Source organism: Nilaparvata lugens, chromosome 8, assembly GCF_014356525.2.
Source record: "Nilaparvata lugens isolate BPH chromosome 8, ASM1435652v1, whole genome shotgun sequence".
Classification (NCBI taxonomy): domain Eukaryota; kingdom Metazoa; phylum Arthropoda; class Insecta; order Hemiptera; family Delphacidae; genus Nilaparvata; species Nilaparvata lugens.
In genome coordinates this window covers 50,188,431-50,212,082 of record NC_052511.1, presented here as the reverse complement: position 1 = coordinate 50,212,082, position 23,652 = coordinate 50,188,431, and the positions used below count along the sequence as shown (strand labels likewise).

Here is a 23,652-nt window from a genome sequence, read left to right as displayed (position 1 = left end):
ACTTCATGGTTCCAGGCAATCGTTTCCAACCTGAACGAGAGCAAGACGCAAAACATCATCTGCAGCTTGTCGCGAAGTCTGCCTCATGATCAATCAGGAACCGGTGACGCTGCTGGGCTTTGTATTGGATTCGAAACTCAGCTGGGTTAGCCACATCCAGCAGGTGATTAAGAGACTGTCCCGAATGTGTTTCCTGTTATTCAAGCTGAGGGGACAAGTGACGGATGCATATCTGGTCATGGTGTACCATGCACTTTTCCACTGCCAGGAGATATGGCCTACTCATGTGGGGCCATTCAACCAAGGTTGTGACGGATGCATATCTGGTCATGGTGTACCATGCACTTTTCCTCTGCCAGGAGATATGGCCTACTCATGTGGGGCCATTCAACCAAGTTTGTGACGGAGGCATATCTGGTCATGGTGTACCATGCACTTTTCCACTGCCAGGAGATATGGCCTACTCATGTGGGGCCATTCAACCAAGGTTGTGACGGAGGCATATCTGGCCTACTCATGTGAGGTCATTCAACCAAGGTTGTGGACATACTGAAGCTGCAAAAACGGGCTGCTAGGATTATAACTGCAAGAGTATATCATGCACATTGCTAGCCCATTTTTGTTAGGCTAGGTATCCTGACAGTTGTCAGCAACTTCCTTCTTCTCTGCCTCATGTAACTCAAGAAGAATCAACAAAATTTTGTTGACTCGGACTTATGTACATCACCATAACACCAGGCATTAAGTGCTGTTTGACATGCCCAGGTTGCGCCTCCAGAGATCGCGGGTATGCTATAGGAGTGCAGCTCTCCGCTACTTCAACAGGCTACCTGCAGGAGTGAAGCCTACTTGTATATACATACTCTGAGCTATTGTTATTCTTGATATTGTGTTATGTATCTTATTTTGTACACTGTGTTTTTTTACGAGCTTATACATTGTAAAAAATGTCAGGCAGAATAAAGAATTTGAATTTGAAGCAGTTGGATACCGGCAAGTTCGAGAGGGTTGTGACCGGTCTTTGAGAGCCAGGGCTTATTATGATGTACAGGAGCTTTTAAACGATGACCTGTCTCAAATACTATCTGGCTAACTTGCCAGTAAGTCAAAGAGCAAGGCCTTAGATGTTAACTAAGTGTGCTTTATCTTGATCGCTGCCATCTTGATAAATTAGTGTGTTTTGACTATCATTGTGACAATGACGCCATCGATCCCACAAGTGTGGGTAATGGATGAAGAAGTAAAAATGGACTAAATTTAAGAAGAGTGAAATCATAACCCAATTTGGACTTTTAAAATGTAATCTAAATTTGGGAGAGGAATAGTACAAGGAGTATCCTTAGTTTTTCTCTCTCGATCAATCAGTGCTTTATTGTAAAAATAAATATATTCTACATTATAATATACAAATAATATTTCTACATTGTTAAAAGACGATCAGGTAACGTTGCGGAGCTAGAAAAGGATAGCGCAATCTGTTTTGTCAAATGATAGACAAGGATAGCAACACCAATTTCAATCAAATACAGCCATATAACTTGGACTTTACTCTTATTTTACCGAGGATTGGTTCAGACCTATTTTCAATTCTTCAAAATTTCAGTAGGTAAAGTTTTCAGTTTGTTAAGTTTTTAATAAGACTCTTGTAGAACACAGGTTATTCATTTATTTATTTTAGGTTAGCACAAACAATGATCGGAAAAGAAGAAACAGTCTATTACCCAAAACTTCTTCAATTTCCTAATTTATTTCCAAATTAAGTATCTATTTCAATAATATCTCATTCACCACTCTACTACAACTACAGGTAGGCTATTGTGAAATGAATTCTATTGTGAGGTCCACATTATAATGGCAGTGTTTGATTAGCAATGGTATTGCTATCCTTGTCTATCATTCATCAAAGCGGATAGCGCTATCTCTTTCTCGCTTTGCTCTGTTACCAGATCGGCTTTTAACAATGTAGAATTGATAATTAATTGATAAAATATTTCATTTTGATTATGTAAATTCATTATGAAATTATTAAAGAATATAAGTTAGTGCTTAATAAAATATAATTGATTATTTTAAACGAGAATGAACAGTTAATATTACATCAAAAAACCTGTATCAGCTACCGTCTGTAGAAGGCATTGACAAGACAGAGAGGTTCGACAACGTTTTTCTCCTATCTTCCTCCACTGCCATTATAACGTGCACCTCACTACAGTAATCTATCTCAATTGATACAGTAGACCTCTCCGTTTTCTATGCTCTACTTTTGATACAAATTCTTTTGATGCGAATAATTAATTTTAATGAATTTCCTCACAATATCCATCAATAATTTTGAACACAATTTTCTTGTTTTCAGAACATAGAGAAAGTTGAATGGTCGGAAGAATTTGAAACGGAGATGTGCAGTTTGTGGGACATGACTATTGAAAAAGATGTTGTACTATTTCTACTGAAGCATGATTTCATCAAACTAGCCACGTGTCTACTGCAACTTCCTGACTTGGAGCCTAGATTTTTGGTGAGTATACTTACTTGAATACTTGTAGTCGTAGCCAAGGACTGGGGTCTTCAGATAGGCAGTGTTAAAAACAAACTTTTGTCACATACATTTAGAAAACTGGATGGCTATTCATGTTGTGGAGGTGCAAAAAGCCTTTTTTTGGTAGAGTTAGTGGGGAGGATATTTTTAATATTGTTTCCGAAGAATGGACATTGATATGTCCAAAGCTCCGCCAATTTATGTAGATGCATAACAATATAATTATTATCTATAGTTATTACATCACAAATTGCTTTTTCATATCATATACAGTTCAATAATTATTTTCTTAGTCTCTATTATGTAAATTCATCTATAATTTTGCTGTATTGTAACTATTGTATATAAGTATAAGCCAGTATATATTGTAATCTACATAAATAAAGTACTCAATCAATCAATCAATCAATCGAAAAAGGGGATCCTCCCTCAATTCCCCCAACGAGTAGAGTGGTCTTTTAATAAGTTTGCTCTTCACAATTGCGTAGAACCTGGAGTTTGGTTTGCCTTGTATCTCCTTGGAAGTCTGTTGAAGCACCACTATCCTTATATACACTTAGGAAGAATTTTAAAGCTTGTGTTTGGGAAAGAAAAATCTATCTAATTTTAATAAAAATATTTCTGTACTTTCACATTACACTAGACATAGGGATGATATAACTAGACCTACAGTTAGATTGACTAAAACTCTGAAAAGTCATAAGTACTGTACCTACAAATTCGCATGTTTAATTTACTACCAGAGCAGTTAAGCAGTTACCATTGAAAATGTTTTGTATTGCTGTTGATAAATGGCTCAAGTCTGAAGCTTTCTATTCTGTTAATGAGTACCTGGAATATTTCAATATATATGTGTAAATTTGATTGTTTTTATAGTCCAACTTGTGATATTTTACTTATTATTGACGAAGCCTATTGCTTACATTTTTGTAATGTTGTTTTATGGCCAATAAAATTCTTTGATTCTTGAAGCTGTTGGAAGTTCCAACCAGTCTGCTGCGAGGTATCTCCAATGAGGCAGCATGTATGCTATTTTATTGATGTGTATCACCTTTTCTGTGAAGCAGATCCCTGTTTTCCTTTATGATAATCCATTCATTACCCCATCTATTCGTTCATTACTTCATTTCTCTATTCATTAATTCATTTCTTGAATTCATTTATTGGATTACGCCTTCGATCTCAGAAGTAGTGTTAGTAATATTTATAAAGGAGAAGATATTAAGGTAAAGTATACTTCTAAACAAATGCAATATTTATTAACTGAACTTTTAATATTTAAAAGAACAAACAATTGGAACATTGAATATAGAGTGGTAGAGGCGAAGAGGAAGAAGAAAAACAAGAACATAAAGGAGAATATGAAGGACTCTATCAGTGTAGTACTATCATAGAGAAACAATAGCGTAAGTAGATATCCCATGGTATAATGAGTTCATGTCGCAACTTTTACTGTTATCTCAAGCCGATTACTGTCGATTTTTACTGTTTTGGCCGGGTGAGAGTGTATGAACGGCACAATATGAGAGACTACCAGCGTCACCCAGCTTGAGGGGAAAGAACTACGTGGACTATCAGCTTGAGATAACAGTGAAAATTGCGACATAAACGTCCTATACCATCGGGTATCTACTTATGCTATTGTTTCTCTATGGTACTATGTACCTATGCCAGCGCACAAACCTAGGTTTTGTTGTCTTTGACAGATTGAAAACTAGTTATATTTAGTTTAAGAATCTATGTGTTGATTGGAATCGTATTATGTATTTCTTGCTTATCTTAGTAGTTCTGTGAACAGTAGACCTCGCGCTCAGTAAGTTACATTGACCTGTTGTTATGTTTTCTCAAAAATTAATAAATAATTTATCAATTTAAAATGTCTTGAAAAACTCCTAAATAGATATAGAGCTTTCTGTCCTATCGTACCGTGACGTGTCGTCCCGGAATGTGAGTGTGAGCGCTGTTATCAGGTCTGGCTGCAACTGTCTACAACGTTGATGGAAAGATACAATTTTCAAGTGTTCGATGTTTTTGAACGGGTAGTATTATAGTCAACTGTCTACTAACGTTAATGGAAAGATACTTTTCAAGATGTTCTATGTTATTGAACGGGTAGTATATAGTCCACTAGACAGCTGATTTATGATGAATAATTCTAGAGTCTGATTTTTACGGTAATATTGGCGTATGAAGGAGGCTCCTTTTTCCTTTTATATATCCTTGAAATGCAAAATTTCCAAAAACCTTGTATATACGTCGACGCGCAATTTAAAAAGGAACATACCTGTCAAATTTCATGAAAATCTATTATCGCGTTTCGCCGTAAATGCGCAACATAAAAACATATAAACATTTAAACATTAAGAGAAATGCCAAACCGTCGACTTGAATCTTAGACCTCACTTCGCTCGGTCAATTATTTTAATGATTCATACATTGTATTGTTTTCAATTTGATGAAATAAATTTGAATTTGAAGGAGGAGGAGGAGAAGAAGAAGAGAAAGAAGAATGGAGAAGACGGAATTAGAAGAAGCTTCATACTTTTCCATTTATTGCATGGTTGTTGTTAGCGTACGGCTTGGATTGTGGTGAGTCCCGTATGAAGTTCCACTTCGCCGACATAAGCACACCACTTCGCCGACATAAACACACCACTTCGCCGACATAACCACACCACTTCACCGACATAACCAGACCACATCACCGACATAACCCAATACTTACTATTACTTATAGTATAATAAGAGTAACAGTAGGTATTGCATAACCACACCACTTCGCCGATATAACAACAATATCTCTTGACGGAGAACTGTGATAGTGAAACATGTATTTTATTGCATGTAAAAAATTTTCAAGTGACCTTATCATGAAAATATCGTGAAATATATGTTCCAACTTGAAATTTGTGATGTTTTGTTACAGGAAATAATCGTAGGCATTCTACACAACATGTGCTGTGTGGAGGAAGTGAGAAAGGAGCTGTGTGAAATGCCAGAGACCACTTCTTGCCTCATGGACACTCTGTCTTCCAATGACTCTCTCACTCTCGTTCAAGCGGTCAGTAATAATTCGATAATTATAATAATTTTTATTGATGAAAACAGCAGGTAGAAACCATTTCGCCTCCTTCAAACAATACATTTCCAATATATTATACAATTTCAAATAAAACGAAGATAAAATGTAATGTCTAATCGAGGAACAATTCTTCTGAAAGCTAGCATCAAATTTGTCAATTTGGTGTATTACTAGTGTTGAAAATTTACAGTTCTTCAAATTCTTCTTATAAATAACAAATAATATAATGAATATACAGAGACTGTATAATAAGTAACCGGACTGCCTCAGGAAATTTTTTATTGGTAAAATATGTACAATTTTTCTTTGGAAATCTTCAAAGTAGTCCCCATTGGAGTCAATAACACGCTGATATTGGATTTTCCAATCTCTGAACGCTCCCTGGTAGTCGGCAACCTCTATGCTGTCTAGAGCCCTCGTCGTAGCACGTTGAACGTTCTCCAGAGTCCCTAACCGCGTCCCCTTAAGTTGTCTCTTGATCTTGGGGAACAAAAAGAAGTCCGGTGGTGCCATATCCGGGTTGTAAGGAGGTTGTGGCAACGTTACTTTCCACTGATGTCCAACTGCTCGGTGACGAGCAGGCAGGTGTGCGACGGAGCATTGTCGTGATGGATGATCCACGAATCGGCAATCCCTGGACGGACTCAATGAACCCGGGCGGTTAGTCGACGGAGCACCTCTTTTTAGTAGTTTGCCACCCGGCCAAACTGTAAACGGCCAGTACTAAACTGTGAACTGTAACGGCTCGTCACCGAGCAGTCAAGTGTAACGTTGCCACATCCTCCTTACAGCCCGGATATGACCCCACCGGACTTCTTTTTGTTCCCCAAGATCAAGAGACAACTTAAGGGGGACGCGGTTAGGGACTCTGGAAAACATTCAACGTGCTACGACGAGGGCTCTAGACAGCATAGAGGTTGCCGACTACCAGGGAGCGTTCAGAGATTGGAAAATCCGGTATCAGCGTGTTTATCGACTCCAAGGAGGACTACTTTGAAGATTTCTAATGAAAAATTGTACATATTTTGCCAATAAAAAATTTCCTGAGGTCAGTCCGGTTACTTATTAAACAGACCCTGTACTCCCTGCGTGGATGATTTTTCCGTGTGCAGGGGGTCAAAATAAATCAGACAGATAAATTACACTGGTTTGAATGAAGGAAATTATGATACTGAAATCACAGTAAAATTTGAAAGAAATATAACAATATGATTACAGTGTAAACATACAATTGATAATCTCAGCTCAAAGGCGCATAAGGGGTTCACTTAGCAGTCATAACTTTAAGCAGAATACATTTATTATAATATTCTGTGTGGGGTGAAAAGGATTAACAAATAAAAATCATAATAATCAGGATGACTATGAGAAAGAATCATTTTGGCATTTTTTAAAGAAATATTCATCTTTAAGGCTAATTTAGTAGAGCCTCCGAAGCTTCTGTCCCGATACAGAGCAGCCATCTGCTCACTCTACGCTTGCAGTCGGTAGCGGTAACTCAGTGTCGGAAATCTCGACTGGAATATTACGGTAAAGATCTATATGAAAACATTTCCATGTTGAATAACATAAGGCTAAGAATTTGAGATTATATCATTTCAATTGTTTTATATGTTAGTATTGTTGTATGTAAATATGTTTGAATAGCTTATGCTTGTAAACTACAGCAGTAGAAAGTCAACTGCTTCTTGTTGTATTGTGTCTATTGTTGTAATGACTCCTCCTCTAAACACGCACTTGTTCCATATTAGAGGGAGTAATTTTCAGGGGAATATGTTGTAAAATGTACTTTCTGGAAATAAAATGGATTTGAATATCCAATATCGAATAGAGTTATTCAACCGGGAAAATTTAATGTTGATATGCAATCTGTTTCTGGTTGGATTTCGGTGGAAGTAGAGAATCAACGCTTTTCATACCGTTTCTGTTTGATCGGTGTCAAGTGAACTCCATCATTAATTTCAGTATTTTTTGGATCGCAGGTTCGCCTCTTGAACACAGTAGCCTGGGACGTGGTACACCAAGTGGAGGAACGCGATCCGTCTCCCCATTGGCTGGCGAGGGCCGTGGATGACCTTCAACTGTCATCAAGGCTCGCCTACATTCTGCTGTCCTCGACTCGACCTGACTACTCTGCTGCACCCTCGATCTCATGAATACGCTCTGTGTGCATGCGCCTTCCTTCAGGTATCTCATTGAATTCATTTAATTTATTTATCCATATACAAAGACAAAATGTATTTCAAGCTAAGCTACGGCTTGTGTGGAATGATCTTGTGATTGACTAACTCCAGGATGACTTATTATTTCAATTTATTCATTCATTTATTCGTGGACAGAATCATATGATATCTTTAGGTGGGCAGTCCACTAGAACCGTTTTTGTCCGAACTAGCATCGGCCGAAAACTAACGAGCTCGTCCGAACGATCCCCCAACAAAGAAAGGGATAGATGCTCGTCCATTGCTACAGGTTCATACGGCCGTCTCCGGCTGATCAATTTTTCGATCCGAATAGAATGGGATTTTCCGGCTCTATCCGGCCGAACTAACTAGTCGAGCTGAGACAACAAAGTGTTCCTGACCTAAAATTGTTTCACAGTCTTGTTTTTTTAAGTTGTTCTGTTTTATAAATTTGTAACTATTGACAATGAAAAGTTGATAAGTTTGGTTCAAGAGCATGTTCCATTGTGGGATATGCGAGACAAAAGATATCATCGTCATGGTATTCAAAGGAATCTGTGAACAAAGATTGCTTGATAATGAATAACTAATTTAGTGGATATTTGTTGAAGGTAAGATTATTGACCGAGCGAAGTGAGATCTAAGATTCAAGTCGACGGTTTGGCATTTCTCTTAATGTTTAAATGTTTATATGTTGCGCATTTACGGCGAAACGCGGTAATAGATTTTCATGAAATTTGACAGGTATGTTCCTTTTTTAATTGCACGTCGACATATATACAAGGTTTTTGGAATTTTTTCATTTCAAGGATAATATAAAAGGAAAAAGGAGCCTCCATCATACGCCAATATTAGAGTAAAAATCAGACTATAGAATTATTCATCATAAATCAGCTGACAAGTGATTACACAGATGTGCGGAGAAGCCAGTCTATTGCTGTATTTCCATAAGGTCTATAGTTTCAATCAGGTAGTACTTGTGGATGAGAATACTGCGTGAGGTCTACTGTTCACGGAACTACTAGTTGTAATGAATAACTAATTTAGTGGATATTTGTTTATTCAATTTTCAAAATCTCAATATAATCATTGTTTATGAAAAATTTTGGTGGCTATGATAGTAGTTAGTTCAATAATTGGCAACTAGACTGACGTAAACGGTTCCAATGGACGATCATATTCGGCCGAATTAACGGCCGGCAGATTCGTCCGATCCAACGGCCGAACGGATCGGTTGAATACGGTTCCAGTAGACGGTTACCCTTATTGATTCATACAATAAGTACATCATCATAATGATAAGGAGAGAGAAAAATAAGGTAACCTTGTGCTTTTCCTCTCCCAAATTTAGATAAGGTTATACCATAGAGAAACAATAGCGTAAGTAGATATCCCATGGTATAGGGCGTTTATGTCGCAACTTTTTGTGTTATCTGAAGCCGATTACTGTTGATTATTGTCGAATTTTACTGTTTTGTTGGGGTAAGAGTGTGTGAACGGCACAATATGAGAGACTACCAGTGTCACACAGCTTCACGGGAAAGAATCACATGAACTATCGGCTTGAGATAACAGTAAAAGTTGCGACATAAACGTCCTATACCATGGGATATCTACTTACGCTATTGTTTCTCTATGGTTATACGTAGTCCGAAATAGGTTAACTCTTGTAGTTGTTCACTTCAGAAAATTTTCAGTTATAATATATTAAAGCTATATTTATTCATTTATTTTACATTCCATAATACACAAATCATATACATGATCAGAAGAGAACCAACAGGCCTAGCCCAAAACTGTTTCCTTTCCAAATTCAGATAGCGATTAGAAGGCAATGAAGACATAAAAGTGGCAACCATGCCGTCCTAACATTTTCACTGACTTTGTAACTTCAATCTTCAATAGTTGAATGAAATGAATATTGCTAAAACTTTATAGTACATATTACTTAATTGATTGATGTTATTTCTCAATAAAATATTGACTATAGTAAGGTCCACGTTATAATTGCAGTATTTGATCAACAGGATGTTGTTCTCCTTGTCTATCATTTGACAAACCAGATAGCGCTATCCTTTTCTACCCCTGCAACGTTGCTAGATCGTGATGCTGAAGAGTGATTTGGTTACAACAAGTGATGCTGATGTAGTGAGGTCCACGTTATAACGGCAGTATTTGATTAACTTTGGGTAGCTATCCTTGTCTATCATTGGACAAACCAGATAGCGCTATCCTTTTCTACCCTGCAACGTTGCCAGATCGTGATGCTGAAGAGTGAATTGGTTATTCAACAAGTGATGCTGATATAGTGAGGTCCACGTTATAATGCCAGTATTTGATTAACATTGGTGTAGCTATCCTTGTCTATCATTCGACAAAGCAGATAGTGCTATCATTTCTAGCTTTCCATCGTTTTTCAACAATGAAGAAATTAATTAATTATCAAAATATAAAGGGCCGGTTTCCGAGCTCGGGATTTAGGTAAGTTCTAGACTTAAACAGCTGGAGTCAGAAAATTGGCTTTCCAAACGGGCGTAGTCGCAGTAAATAGTTGCAGCAAAATAAATATTTATTTACCATTCTATAATAGGATTTTTTCCTTGACGAAATGAAGCATTTCTAATAATTCAAAATTGCTGGAACTTTACACTATTTTTTCTTTATTTTATTTTGTGTTTATTTTCTAGTTTTTCGAATTTAATTTAAACGTGACTTTGACAATGACTACGACTACGCCCCGTTTCGGAAAGCCAATTTTCTGACTCCAGCTGTTTAAGTCTGGAACTTAGCTAAATCCCGAGCTCGGAAACCGGTCCTTATTGTCAATTATAATTAATTTATTGGCCAATAAATTTAAATTTGTTTTAGCGACAAGGACTTCAGCCGCTACTTTGCCAATGAGGACATAGCGTTCGGTCTGCTGGCCGCTTGGAGGCAGTTGTTCAGGGGCGGTAGCGGAGGCGGATTGGAGGCGGCACACGCGGATGTGCCAGCCAAGGCGTTGCGGAAGGCGGCCGATCAGTGGGCGGCCATTTTGAGCGCCTTTTCCGGACACGAGATCGGCAAAAGTGTGCTGTGTGAGTATATAGTGAGGTCCACGTTATAATGGCAGTATTTGATTAACATTGATGTTGCTGTCCTTGTCTATCATTCGACAAAGCAGATAGCGCTATCCTTTTCTAGCTCCGCAACGTTGCTGGTTTGTTTTTGGACCATATAGAAATATAAAATTGATTACCAAAATATGCAATCTTTTGTTCTTTATTAAATGTAAAGTAATTTGTTTCAGAATAACGTTCATAGTCATCAAGTTTTGCACGATTAATCTGACATATAAGCTGAATCCATTGCTTGTTGATTTTTGCAGGTTTGAACGCTGAGAAAATCACTTCAATTCTGAATACAATGCTGCATCTATCAGAAGACAACGAAGATATGCTGAGAGATACCGTAGCAGTGCTAGAAGCTATCATTCCTAGTGGCTCTGATATTCCTACGATTCTGCCCAAATTATTGAGGATATTGTACGAATTGGATAGAAAACCAAAGAATGACGGTAAGTCTTCATAAATGGCAACTCTTGAACAATATCTATGATATCTTGTATCGTTGAATCAATTTATTTATTCGTTTGGCTTTTATCGGCAGATAGATCCTTTTGGATGTTCTGCCTTGTCTTATAACCCAATGTCATCTCCTAATAACACTGTTGAATCAATAAATTAGATATCTAACTAAATAAATATTAATCAATAAATAATCGAATTAATAATAATCAATAATATTAATCTAATCAATTAGATATTAATCAATAATTAGATAGTATGATATCTTTCATTTTACTCTCAAGCGGGGTTCACATTAGTCAAGTTTTCTTTATTCACCCCAAGAAAACTTGAAACAAGAAACGACCGAAACTTGTATCTACTTGACCAATGTAAACAGACCTGGGCAGTTAGAGTGGTGGTGGGTGAATCTATTACAGCAAGTTGTAGAGATTATTTCAAAGAGTTGAAGATTTTCTCACTACCAGGTGTATATATTTTGGAGGCTCTTTGTTTTATTGATAATAATAAAGATAGGTTCAATACAGGAGAGTTGTTCCACTCATACAATACCAGATATAGACAAAACCTCAGAGACGACATTCATCGAACTGGTATGTATGAGAGGGGGTAAAGAGTGCAGGAATTCGGCTTTATAATTCATTGCCAACACGTGTAAAGGCTCTTACAGGTGAAGTTCAGAATTAAAGTGAGGGAGAAGTTGTTGCAGGTTTGTCCTTATTCCAGTGAGGAATTCTTTTGCATTATGGAATGCAAAGATTGACGACTTAGATTAAAATTGACAAATCCTTATACCCCTTCATAGGTGGTCAGTGGATAAAAAATGAAAAAAAAACCTTCTTCAAGTCCAAGTTTTTTTAATTCAAACCTGAACTCACTAGACCAATGAAATCTTTTGTTTGAAAGTTTTGAATTTACCTATTTTTCTCTTACTAGATTCATCCAATAAAAAACTGTATTCCATTTTTCTATTTCCACAGACGCAATGTCAGAGGACTCGGAAAACCTAACCTTGAGAGAGGCACTGGAAAACTACTTTGAATCGCTCATAATCCATGTAGGAAACAAATCAACTATGGAAACCCATATGTCACAGTGCGACGAGAATTTGAAACACCTTTTCTGGACATTATTGAGCGCAGAGATCCTGAATTGCTTCAGGAACAGGTTGAAGCTATAGTTGTGGACGAGGAACCCAATCAGCATAGTATATAATATAGTTTCTTTACGACTATTTTATAATATAAACATTAGAATACGTAAAATAACTTCACTTGTGTGGGCTACGTTTTTATAAATTATAAAAACAATATAAAAACATGAAACACACTTTTATTTAAATATTTCTAAAAACTAGTTTCGGCCTATGAAAAGTTACTTCATATTTTGTATTGTTTTAAATAGTTTATAGTAATATAAGTTTATACCAAAGTTGTCAACAAAATGTTCATTTCACCTTACTTTTGACAATTTCAATTTTTGTATTATTTTAAACAATTAGAAGACGTTTACACCAAAATTGTCAACAAAAATATTTATTTTTTCTTCTTTATAAATCCTATTTGATTTATTTATTTATACATCATTCAATAAATTGAACCATAGAGGAAGATGCATAAGTAGATATCCCATGGTATAGGTTGTTCATGTTCCAAATTCCGATTTCTTGTAACCCAAGCCGATTACTATCGACTGACTACTGTATATTATTACTGTTTTGCCGGGTTAGGCCGTTTGCACAGTGCCAGTTTAAACTAAATTTCATTTTAAACTGGATTAAATCAGTATCAAGTCTAGTTTGTTATAATGTGTTTCATTTTGATTTTAAGCCAACAGCAGATTAAATCGAGTTTGAGCTTTGACTGTGCAAACGGCCCTTAGAAAGTGAAGCCCCGCATACACTCATAGATTTTGTTCGTAGGGTATTTTGCCGTCCTTGTAAATTCTATTAGATTAAACAGATGATGTTTGTCAAGTTCCGTTTAATCTGATAGAATTCATAAGGACGGCAAAATATCGTACGAACAAAAATCGATGTGTGTGTGCAGTGCTTAAGTCTAGTTACACATGCATCGATTTTGGAGGTACGACTTGTTGCTGTCCTTATAAACTCTGTCAGATTGAATGGAACTTGACAAAGACATGGCATGTTTGCTAGGTTACGTTTAATCTAATATAATATATCAGGACGGCAAAAACCGTACGTTCAAAAATCGATGTGTGTGTGTAACTAGACTTAAGCCCTGCACACACACACACACACACATCGATTTTTGTTCTTACTATATTTTGCCGTCCTTATGAATTCTATCAGATTAAACGGAACTTGACAAACATCATCTGTTTAATCTAATCTAATTTATAAGGACGGCAAAATACCCTACGAAAAAAAATCGATGAGTGTGTGCGGGGCTTTACACTCTTTACACATGTGTCTAACTGGACTAAGAATGTCACAGTATGAGAGACTACCAGCGTCACATAGCTTCACGATATATAACTATTAGGACTATCGGCTTGAGTTAACAGGGAAATTTGCAACATAAACGACCTTGGTATATCTACTTAAGCTATCTTTTCTCTATGGTTCAATCATATATCTATTCTATGAATAAATAAATCTAATAAATTTTAAGGAAGGAAAATAAACATTTTGTTGACAACTGAGTGTAAACATGACTTTAGGCAGGACCTCCTATATACCTTAGTATATAATAGGAACTCTTGCTTTAGGCTTACAACACCACAATAGTCAAACCTCGACTAATCTAATATTTATTTGAAATGTTGACACAATAAATCAGTTTCAAATGTTCTCTTGACAAGGGATTGATTGATAAATCAACCAAGTACATTATGACAAAAGTGTATTGCCATTTCACAGTAAAGACCATTACTAATTTTCAAATATTTTTCCAAGTTTACATAAATATTTTAATCTTTGTTTCGATTTTTCAATAATAAGTCACGTTTAAAGCTTTCTGTAGCTCACAATGTCTTTCCAGTTATATGTTCACTTACTTCTCATTTAATGAACTGTAAATAGGCTAAGTTCAAGCAATAATGTACTCGTAGCTTATTATTCCTTTCAAAAATGTTGATCTAGTATTAACCCTCTATTACCTCTTTGTCTGTCTTTGAAATTTAAAATATAGATGAAGAAATCTTTGTGAATCCATAGGTCAAGTTTTTCAAACTATTTATGTTCCAGGTTATTTAAGTTTATTGTCTGAATTTGAAATTTAAGGGCCGGTTTCCGAGCTCGGGATTTAGCTAAGTCCTACACTTTAAACAGCTGGAGTCAGTAAATTGGCTTTCCAAAACGGGGCGTATTCGCAGCTTTTATAACAGTAGTCGTAGTTTTTATTTTCTTATTTCTATAATTGGAAACATTTTTCCATGACGAAATTAGACTTTCCTAAATGATTAAGAATAGCTGAAACTTTACACTATTTTCTCTTTATTCTATTTTGTGTTCAATTTTCTAGTTTTTTGAAATTTAATTCAAACGTGACTATGACAATGACTGCGACTACGCCCCGTTTTGGAAAGCCTATTTTCTGACTCCAGCTGTTTGAAGTCTAGGACTTAGCTAAATCCCGAGCTCGGAAACCGGCCTCAAAGTTCTAGATAAAGAAATCTTTGTGAATCCTAAGGCTAGGCACACACCAGTTAGTCAAGACAAGACAAGACACGATTAGTCACAATACTTCACATAGTTGCTTATGGAGTCATGTCTTATTGCAATGACTAATTGGTGTGTGTTACTTCATAAGCAACTACGTGAAGTATTGTGACTAATCGTGACTAGTCTTTTATTGACTAAATGGTGTGTGCCTTGTCTTAGTCATTGTAATTAGACATGACTCCATAAGCAACTATGTGAAGTATTGTGACTAGTCTTCTTGACTAACTAGTGTGTGTCTACCCTTAGTTTCAAGTCTTTCCAACTTTCTTTGTTCCAATATTTAGATAATTTAAGTGTGGATTATTATCAGAGATCTATTGAAGCAATAATAAAAGTGGCTTACTTAGAAACTTATTGATCTAGAATTTTCTTCTATGTTTCTTTAATGTCTCTTTTAAATATTCATGCTCTAAATGTACGATCTATATTATTGTGAATATTTAGGTTCAAGGTTTATATTCCTAATTATGAGTTCGTTCAATTCCTTCGTATTATTACTATTAGTATATGTCAAGTATAATAATTCAAGCAATAATAGAGGCTTAGTTTGAAACGTAGGTATTGCACTATAATTGAAGCATCCACTTTCATGTTGTGTTCCTTTAAACTTATAGAGGTAAAAATCTTCAATAATTCTAGAATTTAAGTGTCTTCCCAGTTATATGTTCTTCCTTTGTCATTTTGATCCAGTCATTTTGATGTTTGAACTGTTAATGAACAAAGATTGATTGGAGCAATATTATTATTTCTTGTAGCTTACTTTCAAGCCTCTTGTTCTTCTTCTATCTGACTTTAAAACATAATCACTTTGAACAATTAATTACGACATAGCAGTCAGATTATCTGACTGCTATGTCGTAATTAATTGTTCAAAGTGATTATTTAACAAGCAGTTCGTAATGGAATCAAACATTGAAGAGTTTAAAACATACTTAATATTATTTACAGAGGTGAAAATCTTTGTAATTCTTCAAGTTATGAATATGTCTTATTAGTATTTATACTGACTATTGTCTTCTCAGTTATATTTTCAATCAACTCAGTTTCAACCGTGAACTACATCTAGGAATGATCCATCTCTTCTTCTCTCTGACTTTAAAACATACCTTTTTAATTTATAGAGGTGAAAATCTTTGTAATTCATTGGGTTATAAATATTTCTTTTTAGTATTTATAACTGTCTTCTCAGTTGTATGTTCAATCAATTCACTTTCAATCGTGAACTACAAACATGCATTACTTTTAGTTTTTGAAATGTTAATAGAAAAATTTTGATTCAAGCAATAATTTATTTCTTTTAAATATATTTTTCTACAATCAACTCTTGAATTTTTCTTTTTTCACAACATGTGAGTTCTGGAATAATATATTTTTCTAGAATCAACTCTCATATTCTTCTCCTTTTAAAAAATGTTTAAGTTCTAGAATAGAAATAACTTTACTCCAAAGTTAGTAGTCTGTCTACTAACGTTGACTTGGCTCCATATGGAAGTACCTGAGAATAGGTTCTCCTCAAGCTAGTTTATTCAATTTTATTCATTAAAACCCAGTGAGCAATAACGTGTTATCGGATGGGCACGTTGAACTGTCGACCCGGATGAAGTATGACAGTCTTAAGGCCCATTGACGGCTTAAATGATATATTCAGGCGAGGTGGAACTTCCGTCAGGGACACCCCACCAATAAAAGCCATACGAATATTATTATTATTAGTGAGCAATAGGTGTATTCCATTTTATTGTAAAAAAGTACCTGCTTTGAATAAATCAATGTTTTCAATATTCAGATTCAATTCAATTCAATTCAGTTTATTTCCAAAAACATATTACACGAATAAGAAATACAATATACAACATATTTTGGAATCCCCCTACTAGACTATCCATCTGTGTGTAGGGGGGGAGTTCCACTTTATACATAATAAGCTTAATCTGCTCATAGAAGTAAATAATAGAGAATACACTTATATTATGGATGTATTATTAATATTCTGATTATAAAATAGATAATATATGTGCTGATGTATATTTAAGAATGAGTATGTAGGAATAAGTATACTTAATACCTTGATTGATAAAAGAATAAATAAAGAAGAAATAACAATATTTTTTGAAGACCGCAGTGGCAGGGATTCCAGAAATTCTCAGAAGAGAGAATGAAAAAAAAGCATAAACCAGAAAGGCAAAACAGTCAAATCGGTTATATCAATGATAAAATAAATACCAATCAATTGTCTGGAAACCTTGAAGTCGTGTTGGTCACCAAGCATAACGAGATTGGAGTAGTTCTTCTGAAGCTTCCCAACCAATCTGGTACAGCCACCTGTCCACCCTCTTCCTAAACACTACCAAACTAAATGCCTCTGCTTCCCTAATCACCCCTGGCACATTTCTGTACAAGACATGGGCCAGGTATGAAGGATTTGTCAATTCAGAGCCGTGAGTCAGCTGAGGTATCTCAAAGCTGTAATTGGATCTGTGGCGAGTTGAGTAGCTATGGTTAACTGTTTCTCCCAGAAGTTCAGTTTTGTATTTTTTTATGTGGATCAACAAGGATTTAATAAAAAGTTGTCTAACATTCAGTACGGGAAATTCGATAAACAATTGTCTTGTTGGGTATCTAAAGTCTCTCTTTAAAATTGTTTTTATAATTGATCTTTGGGTGACTGCGAGAGGCTCAATGACTGAGGAGGAAGCCCCTCCCCAAGCTAGAATTCCATATAGTATTATAGATTGGACATAGGCAAAGTAAACTACTTTGCACTGATCCACACTCAGAACATTACTAAGCTCTGAAAATGCGTGAAGCAGCTTTCTGAGCCTATTCTTAGCACACTGGACATGTTGTACCCAACTCATCTTGGAATCCAAGACAACGCCCAGGTATTTGTAATGATCAACGCGCTCAATCATACTACAATTACATCCAGCAGACCTGGGATTATTACAAGAATGCATCGTTAGTATTAGAGAGCCTGGATCAGCTTGATTTCTTGTAACTATTGGCATAAACTTCGTTTTTTCCACATTTACTGTAAGGCTATTGTGATCAAACCAGTTCTTTATTTTTGACAAATCAATTGAAGCACTCATGTAGGCCTCCTCCCAAGTGCTCCCAGTAGACACTAGTGCTGTGTCATCAGCAAACAGATACAACTCACCTTCAACTACTAATTTTGACAGATTGTTGATATAGATTAGGAATAGCAGTGGCCCAAGGGTGCTTCCCTGGACTACCCCATACTCAACATTCTCTTTATCACTATTTTCACCATTTATGCAAACTGATTGCTGTCGATTGTGAAAGTAACTCTTAAACCATCGGAGAGAGATATTTTTTATCCCCAATGATTCAAGTTTTTTTATTAAAATTCTCCTGTCAACTGTATCAAAGGCTTTTGCCAAGTCCAAAAAGGTTATCAGTACTTTTCTTCTTGATTTAATACTACTTGAGATAGCCCTAGACATATTGAAAAGAGTATCAGATGTATTTTTGGACTTTTGAAAACCATACTGTGAGTTGGAGATGAGATTGTACTCGTTTAAATACTTAGTCAGTTGTATTTTTATACACTTTTCGATTATTTTAGATAATGTTGCCAACAAAGAAATAGGTCTGTAATTGGAGAATATGCCTTTGGGGCCTGATTTATAAATAGGTATTACTCTGGCTGTTTTGAGAGCGCAAGGAAAGTGTCCAACCAGAATGCTTAAATTGACTATATGTAGGATAGGATGTATTAATATGTCAATATTGTTTTTAATCACTCTAGTAGGGATTCCATCACAACCTGGAGCTGATCGCCCTTTCAAACTCTTCACTACCTCCTCCAATTCCTGCCTTGAGACCGGTTGCAGTTGAAATTCAGAGTCCGCAGCATGTTCATCATCTCTCACTACTGGTGCATCCTGGGTTATTATAGAATTTGCTAGGTTTGTCCCAACTTTGGCAAAATATTGATTAAATTGGTTGGCAATTTCTTTAGTTTTTTGAGAGTCGATGACTTCACCAGGGCGGGAGAATGCACTAACGGGGAATGATTTACTATTATCTATACGACCTGAGATTTCGTTTATAACCGACCAAAATTTTCTAGGGTTACCAGTCGCTTCTTCAACTTTGTTTTTGTAATAGTTATACTTGGCTCGCTTGATTGCTGAATGTAGCATATTTCTATATTGAGTAAACTCATTTCTAAGGAGATAGTTAAATGGTTGTCTATTGAGTTTTTTTCTGAGTTTATCACGATGTCGAATAGAATTTACTAGTCCAGCAGTTATCCATGGTTTGAGTTGAGTATTTCTAGATGAAACTTTTACTTCATGTGATTTTTCGGCAATTATGTTTTGTACCGATTCAATGAAAATATCTGTTGCATTGTCAACGTTGTTTTGTTCAATGACTCTATTCCAATTGTGACTAGAAAGTGTGTTCCTCACCTTTTTCCAGTCTGTTTTAATAATGACTCTATCTGTATTAGGCGGCTTATGAGTTTTTGTCGATAATATATTCAAGCAAATAGCATAGTGATCGGTAACCGAGGACTGCAGAATAACAGAAGATGCATTGAAGAAACGCGGAAGCTTGACAAAAAAGTGGTCAATACAGGTTCCGCTGGCCGGCCGTGTAACCTTGTCAATACAGGGCACAAATCCTGCGTCACTCAAAATATCGATATAATGCTCCTCAACAGAGCCAGGGGCAACATTCAACGTATCGCAATTGAAATCACCTGCCAGAATTCGGACGACACCTGGCGATTGTTCATTGCAATATACGTTTAACGCGTTTATGAATGTAGTTAGATTAGTGCTGGGGCTGCGGTAGACAGCTAGAATTTCGCATGCCGCCCCCGCCCAGGTAAAGGTGAGAGAGAGACAGGTGGCCAGACCGCCCAGTACCAGTTCATTGCAAGTGACTGGAAGTCCTTCATCGATGTAGACCACCAACCCATCGCTCTGGTTCAGATTATTGAATGATCTAAAAGAATGGTAACCTGAAATGTTAATTGGATGGCTGTCGTCGTTAAGCCATGCCTCAGTTAATATTATGCAGTTAAACTTATGCCCTAATCCCTGTAATACTGTTGAAAATTCGTCAAAGTTACGTCTATAACTACGTATGTTCTGATGAATGACCGAGAAGCCCATGCCACTGCCGTTTCCCATAGAATCTCTATTACTAAATTTACCATGAAAGTCAAATATATCAGCACACTCTGTGCATCTTATTAGAGATACATCAAGTTCATCAAACGATTCTCTTATCATCCACCTTCTAGTGCCTTATGATCGGCATCCCAACGTGACAGCCGTTATTTATAGTAATTATTATAGTAGAAATGTAACTATTTCGTTTCACTAATTTAACATGTTAAAGCAGGAGAGGAAGAAAAGCGTTACTACTATTTTTATGTTTTTCTTTTAGATGACAATAACCCATAGATGAAAAGAAAATTATGTTGAACAAAAAAGAGTGAAGGCTTGAATAGGTCAGCGGTCTGATAAAATAAAGCCCAAGCACAGATTGCAAACTTGACTCTGAAGCAATTTCAATGCATCTTGCATTGCACAACAGAGACTAAGTTCGACTATGTTAATTAGTTTTAAAATATCAAAATTTAAAATTTTTAGTTTAGGCATTAGTTTTGAAGTGTAAATTGGACTTTTTGAAGTGAAAAGTGGAATCTAACCTCCTTTTTGGAGACTTTTATTTGTAAAAAATTTGGGAGAAGACAGTTTTGGGCTATGCCTGTTGTCTTTTCCCAATCATATTTTAATTATGATTGTGATTGTGAATAAAATAATTAAAATAAAATGTTTACCTATTCATAACAACGTAAACAATCATAATTTCAGCTATGACCTATGTTAAGATAAACAAATTTACGATGCATAAGTTTAAGACAAGTTTGGTATTATATATGTGTGGCATAGAAAAAAAATATGTATAGCCTATCAGAAACTAATGGCATTACGATATTATTCATGGTTATTAATTCATCCATTTGTGGAATTTGAACCTACAATATTGGTGAAACACAGTAAGCTTAGTAATCTTAATTGAGCTGTGGTAGCACCAGTGAGGATAGAAAGAGAGAGCTACTCTCTGGGTAGCACCAGTAAGTGCTTACATTGCTATTCATTCATTCACACAATGATATGATATTTACATCCTAACTAAGCGTTTTATAATCAAGTCACCAACTATATAACAGCAGTGTGAGAGCGTTCAACTGCAGGCCACATACGAATACATATACATACATATATATATATATACATATACATACATATATATATACATACATACCTGCATAAGCTGCATATGCTGCATATGCTGTATTTGTATTATTGAAGCTAAATTGCCTACTGGGCTCAGAATTACTTTGAGTAATTCTACTGTAGGAACGTGGGAAACTATTCATGAGAGATTGATATAAATATTGTATCTGTCTGCCATAGATAGTTGGCGCTACACTTCTTGATGATAGTATAAAGAGGAATATCGACAATAATGCAATTACTATGACCTAGAATTGTGTGAATATTGCGAACATTGGAAAATTGAAGGTCCCTTATAAGATCATAATATCGTATATTTTAGTAAATTCAAGTTCGGAAAAACAAACCACGTCTGGTTCCGTATCTTCTCCAATCTACGATTCTCAGATTGCCGCTATTTAGTAGTCGCAACAACTAAGTAGAAACAACTCTCTTCATTCAAAAGTAGCTTTTCTATATTAATGTACTTATAGTGTAGCCTAATAACTGGGTGATTCACTTCTATTTTGTTATAAAAAATGTCATAGAGTTGAAGATATTAAGATGATTATAGATATTAGAATATATATATATATATTATATATATATATATATATATATATAATATATATATATATATACATATACATACATACATACACACATACATATATAATAATTAGACTATCAGAATAAAACCTAGATATTTGAGTTCATAACTTGAAGGATGAAAAAAAAACAAATAGAGTTCTTATCCTAGGTGAGAGTTTAACATAATCCAAAGTCCAGTCACAGTTTAATTGTATAGAAATTATAATTGTTGTACTCATCCTCAGCCCGAGGCGTCGACGCTGACGTTGACCGACGCATCTGTCGTGAAGTTCTCCATCTGCTGAATAGTTTTGATCAGCGTGATTGGTGCTCCGGACTCTGCAGACTTCTTGACGTATATTCTGCAATCCCTTGTCCATGCAGCTGCAAGTTTTTTCTCGCGGACGAGACGTTTCGCGTTTCCCAGGATGAATTTGTTGGTTGGGGAAAGATGCTCGTTGACGTACACAGAGGTTGGGGGCCAGTTGATGGATAGCGAAGCAGCTGTCAGTTTCTTGCGATTGGCCCGTGCAGCTCCTATCCACGAAGACTTGTAGTCTCTAGATATGAACTTGACAATTATAGGTGGATTGGGACGTTCGTTAGTCACGCCTAAGCGGTGCACGGTTGAAATAAAGTTTATGTTGTAGTTGACATCAATAACGGCAGCGATTCTGTCCAACAAACCATATAAATCTTCACCTCGGTTGTACGGAACACCTGTAATTTCTATGTTGTCTTTTCTGCTAAACTGTTCCATATCTTTGATTTTGTCATCAAGAAGATGAACAGTCTTTTTCAGCTTGTCATTTTCTTCCCTAATTTTCAAAAACTCCGACTTATGTGATTCATTATCAGATGCAAGCAGTGCGAGAGTGTCCTGCATTTTGTTGATAGCGCTATTGACACCTACTAGTTCATTCTTAATGTCAGTTACATTAGTGGCCACTCCACCTATCTGCTTTTCCATGTTTGTCCGCATACTGGCTATGGACGCAAGGATTGCGTCTTTAGATTGTGATAACGGCGAATCACTGTGGCTGGAATCAGACGAGTCTTCACCCAAACAAGAGTTGCATTTCCACGTATCCTTATCGAGTTTCGTGAAGTCAACTTTAACACATTTTATATGGAAAGTTGATTTACAGGTTGAGCACGTAAGCCTATCTTTTTGATGTTTGATTTTGTTTGCACACTTGGAACAAGACCCCATCGTAGAAGTTGTTTGTATATTCTGATAGTCACTGACCACACTATACACGCTTAATAGTAATAAAAAGTAGATCACGATTCAACTTTTAGTATAAACACTCGTTATATGAGTACATGATAACGTATTACAACGACCGGCACGCCAGGCTGGAGACCTATATGAGTACATGATAACGTATTACAACGACCGGCACGCCAGGCTGGAGACCTAGGCTAGAGCGAACCGATAACGATGTTCACTCATCGGCGTCTCGACTAGAACTGCGTCTCGACTAGAACTGATAAATATGATTGTTGTTGGAATGTTTTTTTACTAAACCTATTAACGTTTCCAGCGCTCATAGAAAACTCAACCTGATTTTTGTCTATGTTCTAGGTGATCCTAGATATTCTTGTGATAAGGATATCTTTAATACTAATATCAATACAGTTAATACCTTCAATATTATTTTAATTGATTTTGTTTTGTGTATCACTGAATAAATAAATACTCTGTTGATATGAATATGATTCTAATGAATGGTATTG

At 36.0% G+C, this 23,652-nt stretch overlaps 2 protein-coding genes across 3 annotated transcripts in view; one reads left to right on the top strand and one right to left on the bottom strand.

The window, feature by feature from the left end:
* The window catches only part of LOC111044172 (protein saal1), a 34,315-nt gene extending 21,778 nt beyond the window's left edge, over positions 1-12,537 (top strand). The window contains exons 3-8 of one of the 2 annotated variants that reach the window (XM_039435019.1): positions 2,357-2,518; positions 5,466-5,600; positions 7,604-7,808; positions 10,673-10,881; positions 11,172-11,360; positions 12,351-12,537. In XM_039435019.1, coding sequence (XP_039290953.1) covers positions 2,357-2,518; positions 5,466-5,600; positions 7,604-7,777 — 471 coding nt within the window. In that variant the 3' untranslated portion in view covers positions 7,778-7,808; positions 10,673-10,881; positions 11,172-11,360; positions 12,351-12,537. The remainder of the gene's footprint in view (positions 1-2,356; positions 2,519-5,465; positions 5,601-7,603; positions 7,809-10,672; positions 10,882-11,171; positions 11,361-12,350) is intronic. The other variant, XM_039435020.1, reaches the window with a different exon arrangement.
* Positions 12,538-22,064: 9,527 nt separating this feature from the next.
* Positions 22,065-23,406, bottom strand: LOC120352780. Its single transcript, XM_039435017.1, has 2 exons — positions 23,333-23,406; positions 22,065-23,279 (listed from the first exon to the last, which is right to left on the bottom strand). Exon 2 carries the CDS (start codon positions 23,123-23,125, stop codon positions 22,154-22,156), a length of 972 nt encoding a protein of 323 aa, XP_039290951.1. The 5' UTR covers positions 23,126-23,279; positions 23,333-23,406; the 3' UTR covers positions 22,065-22,153.
* Between the last annotated feature and the right edge of the window lie 246 nt (positions 23,407-23,652).

Excerpts from the sequence above, each read along its gene's own strand:
- LOC120352780 (XM_039435017.1), bottom strand. The coding sequence starts at position 23,125 with ATGGGGTCTTGTTCCAAGTGTGCAAACAAAATCAAACATCAAAAAGAT.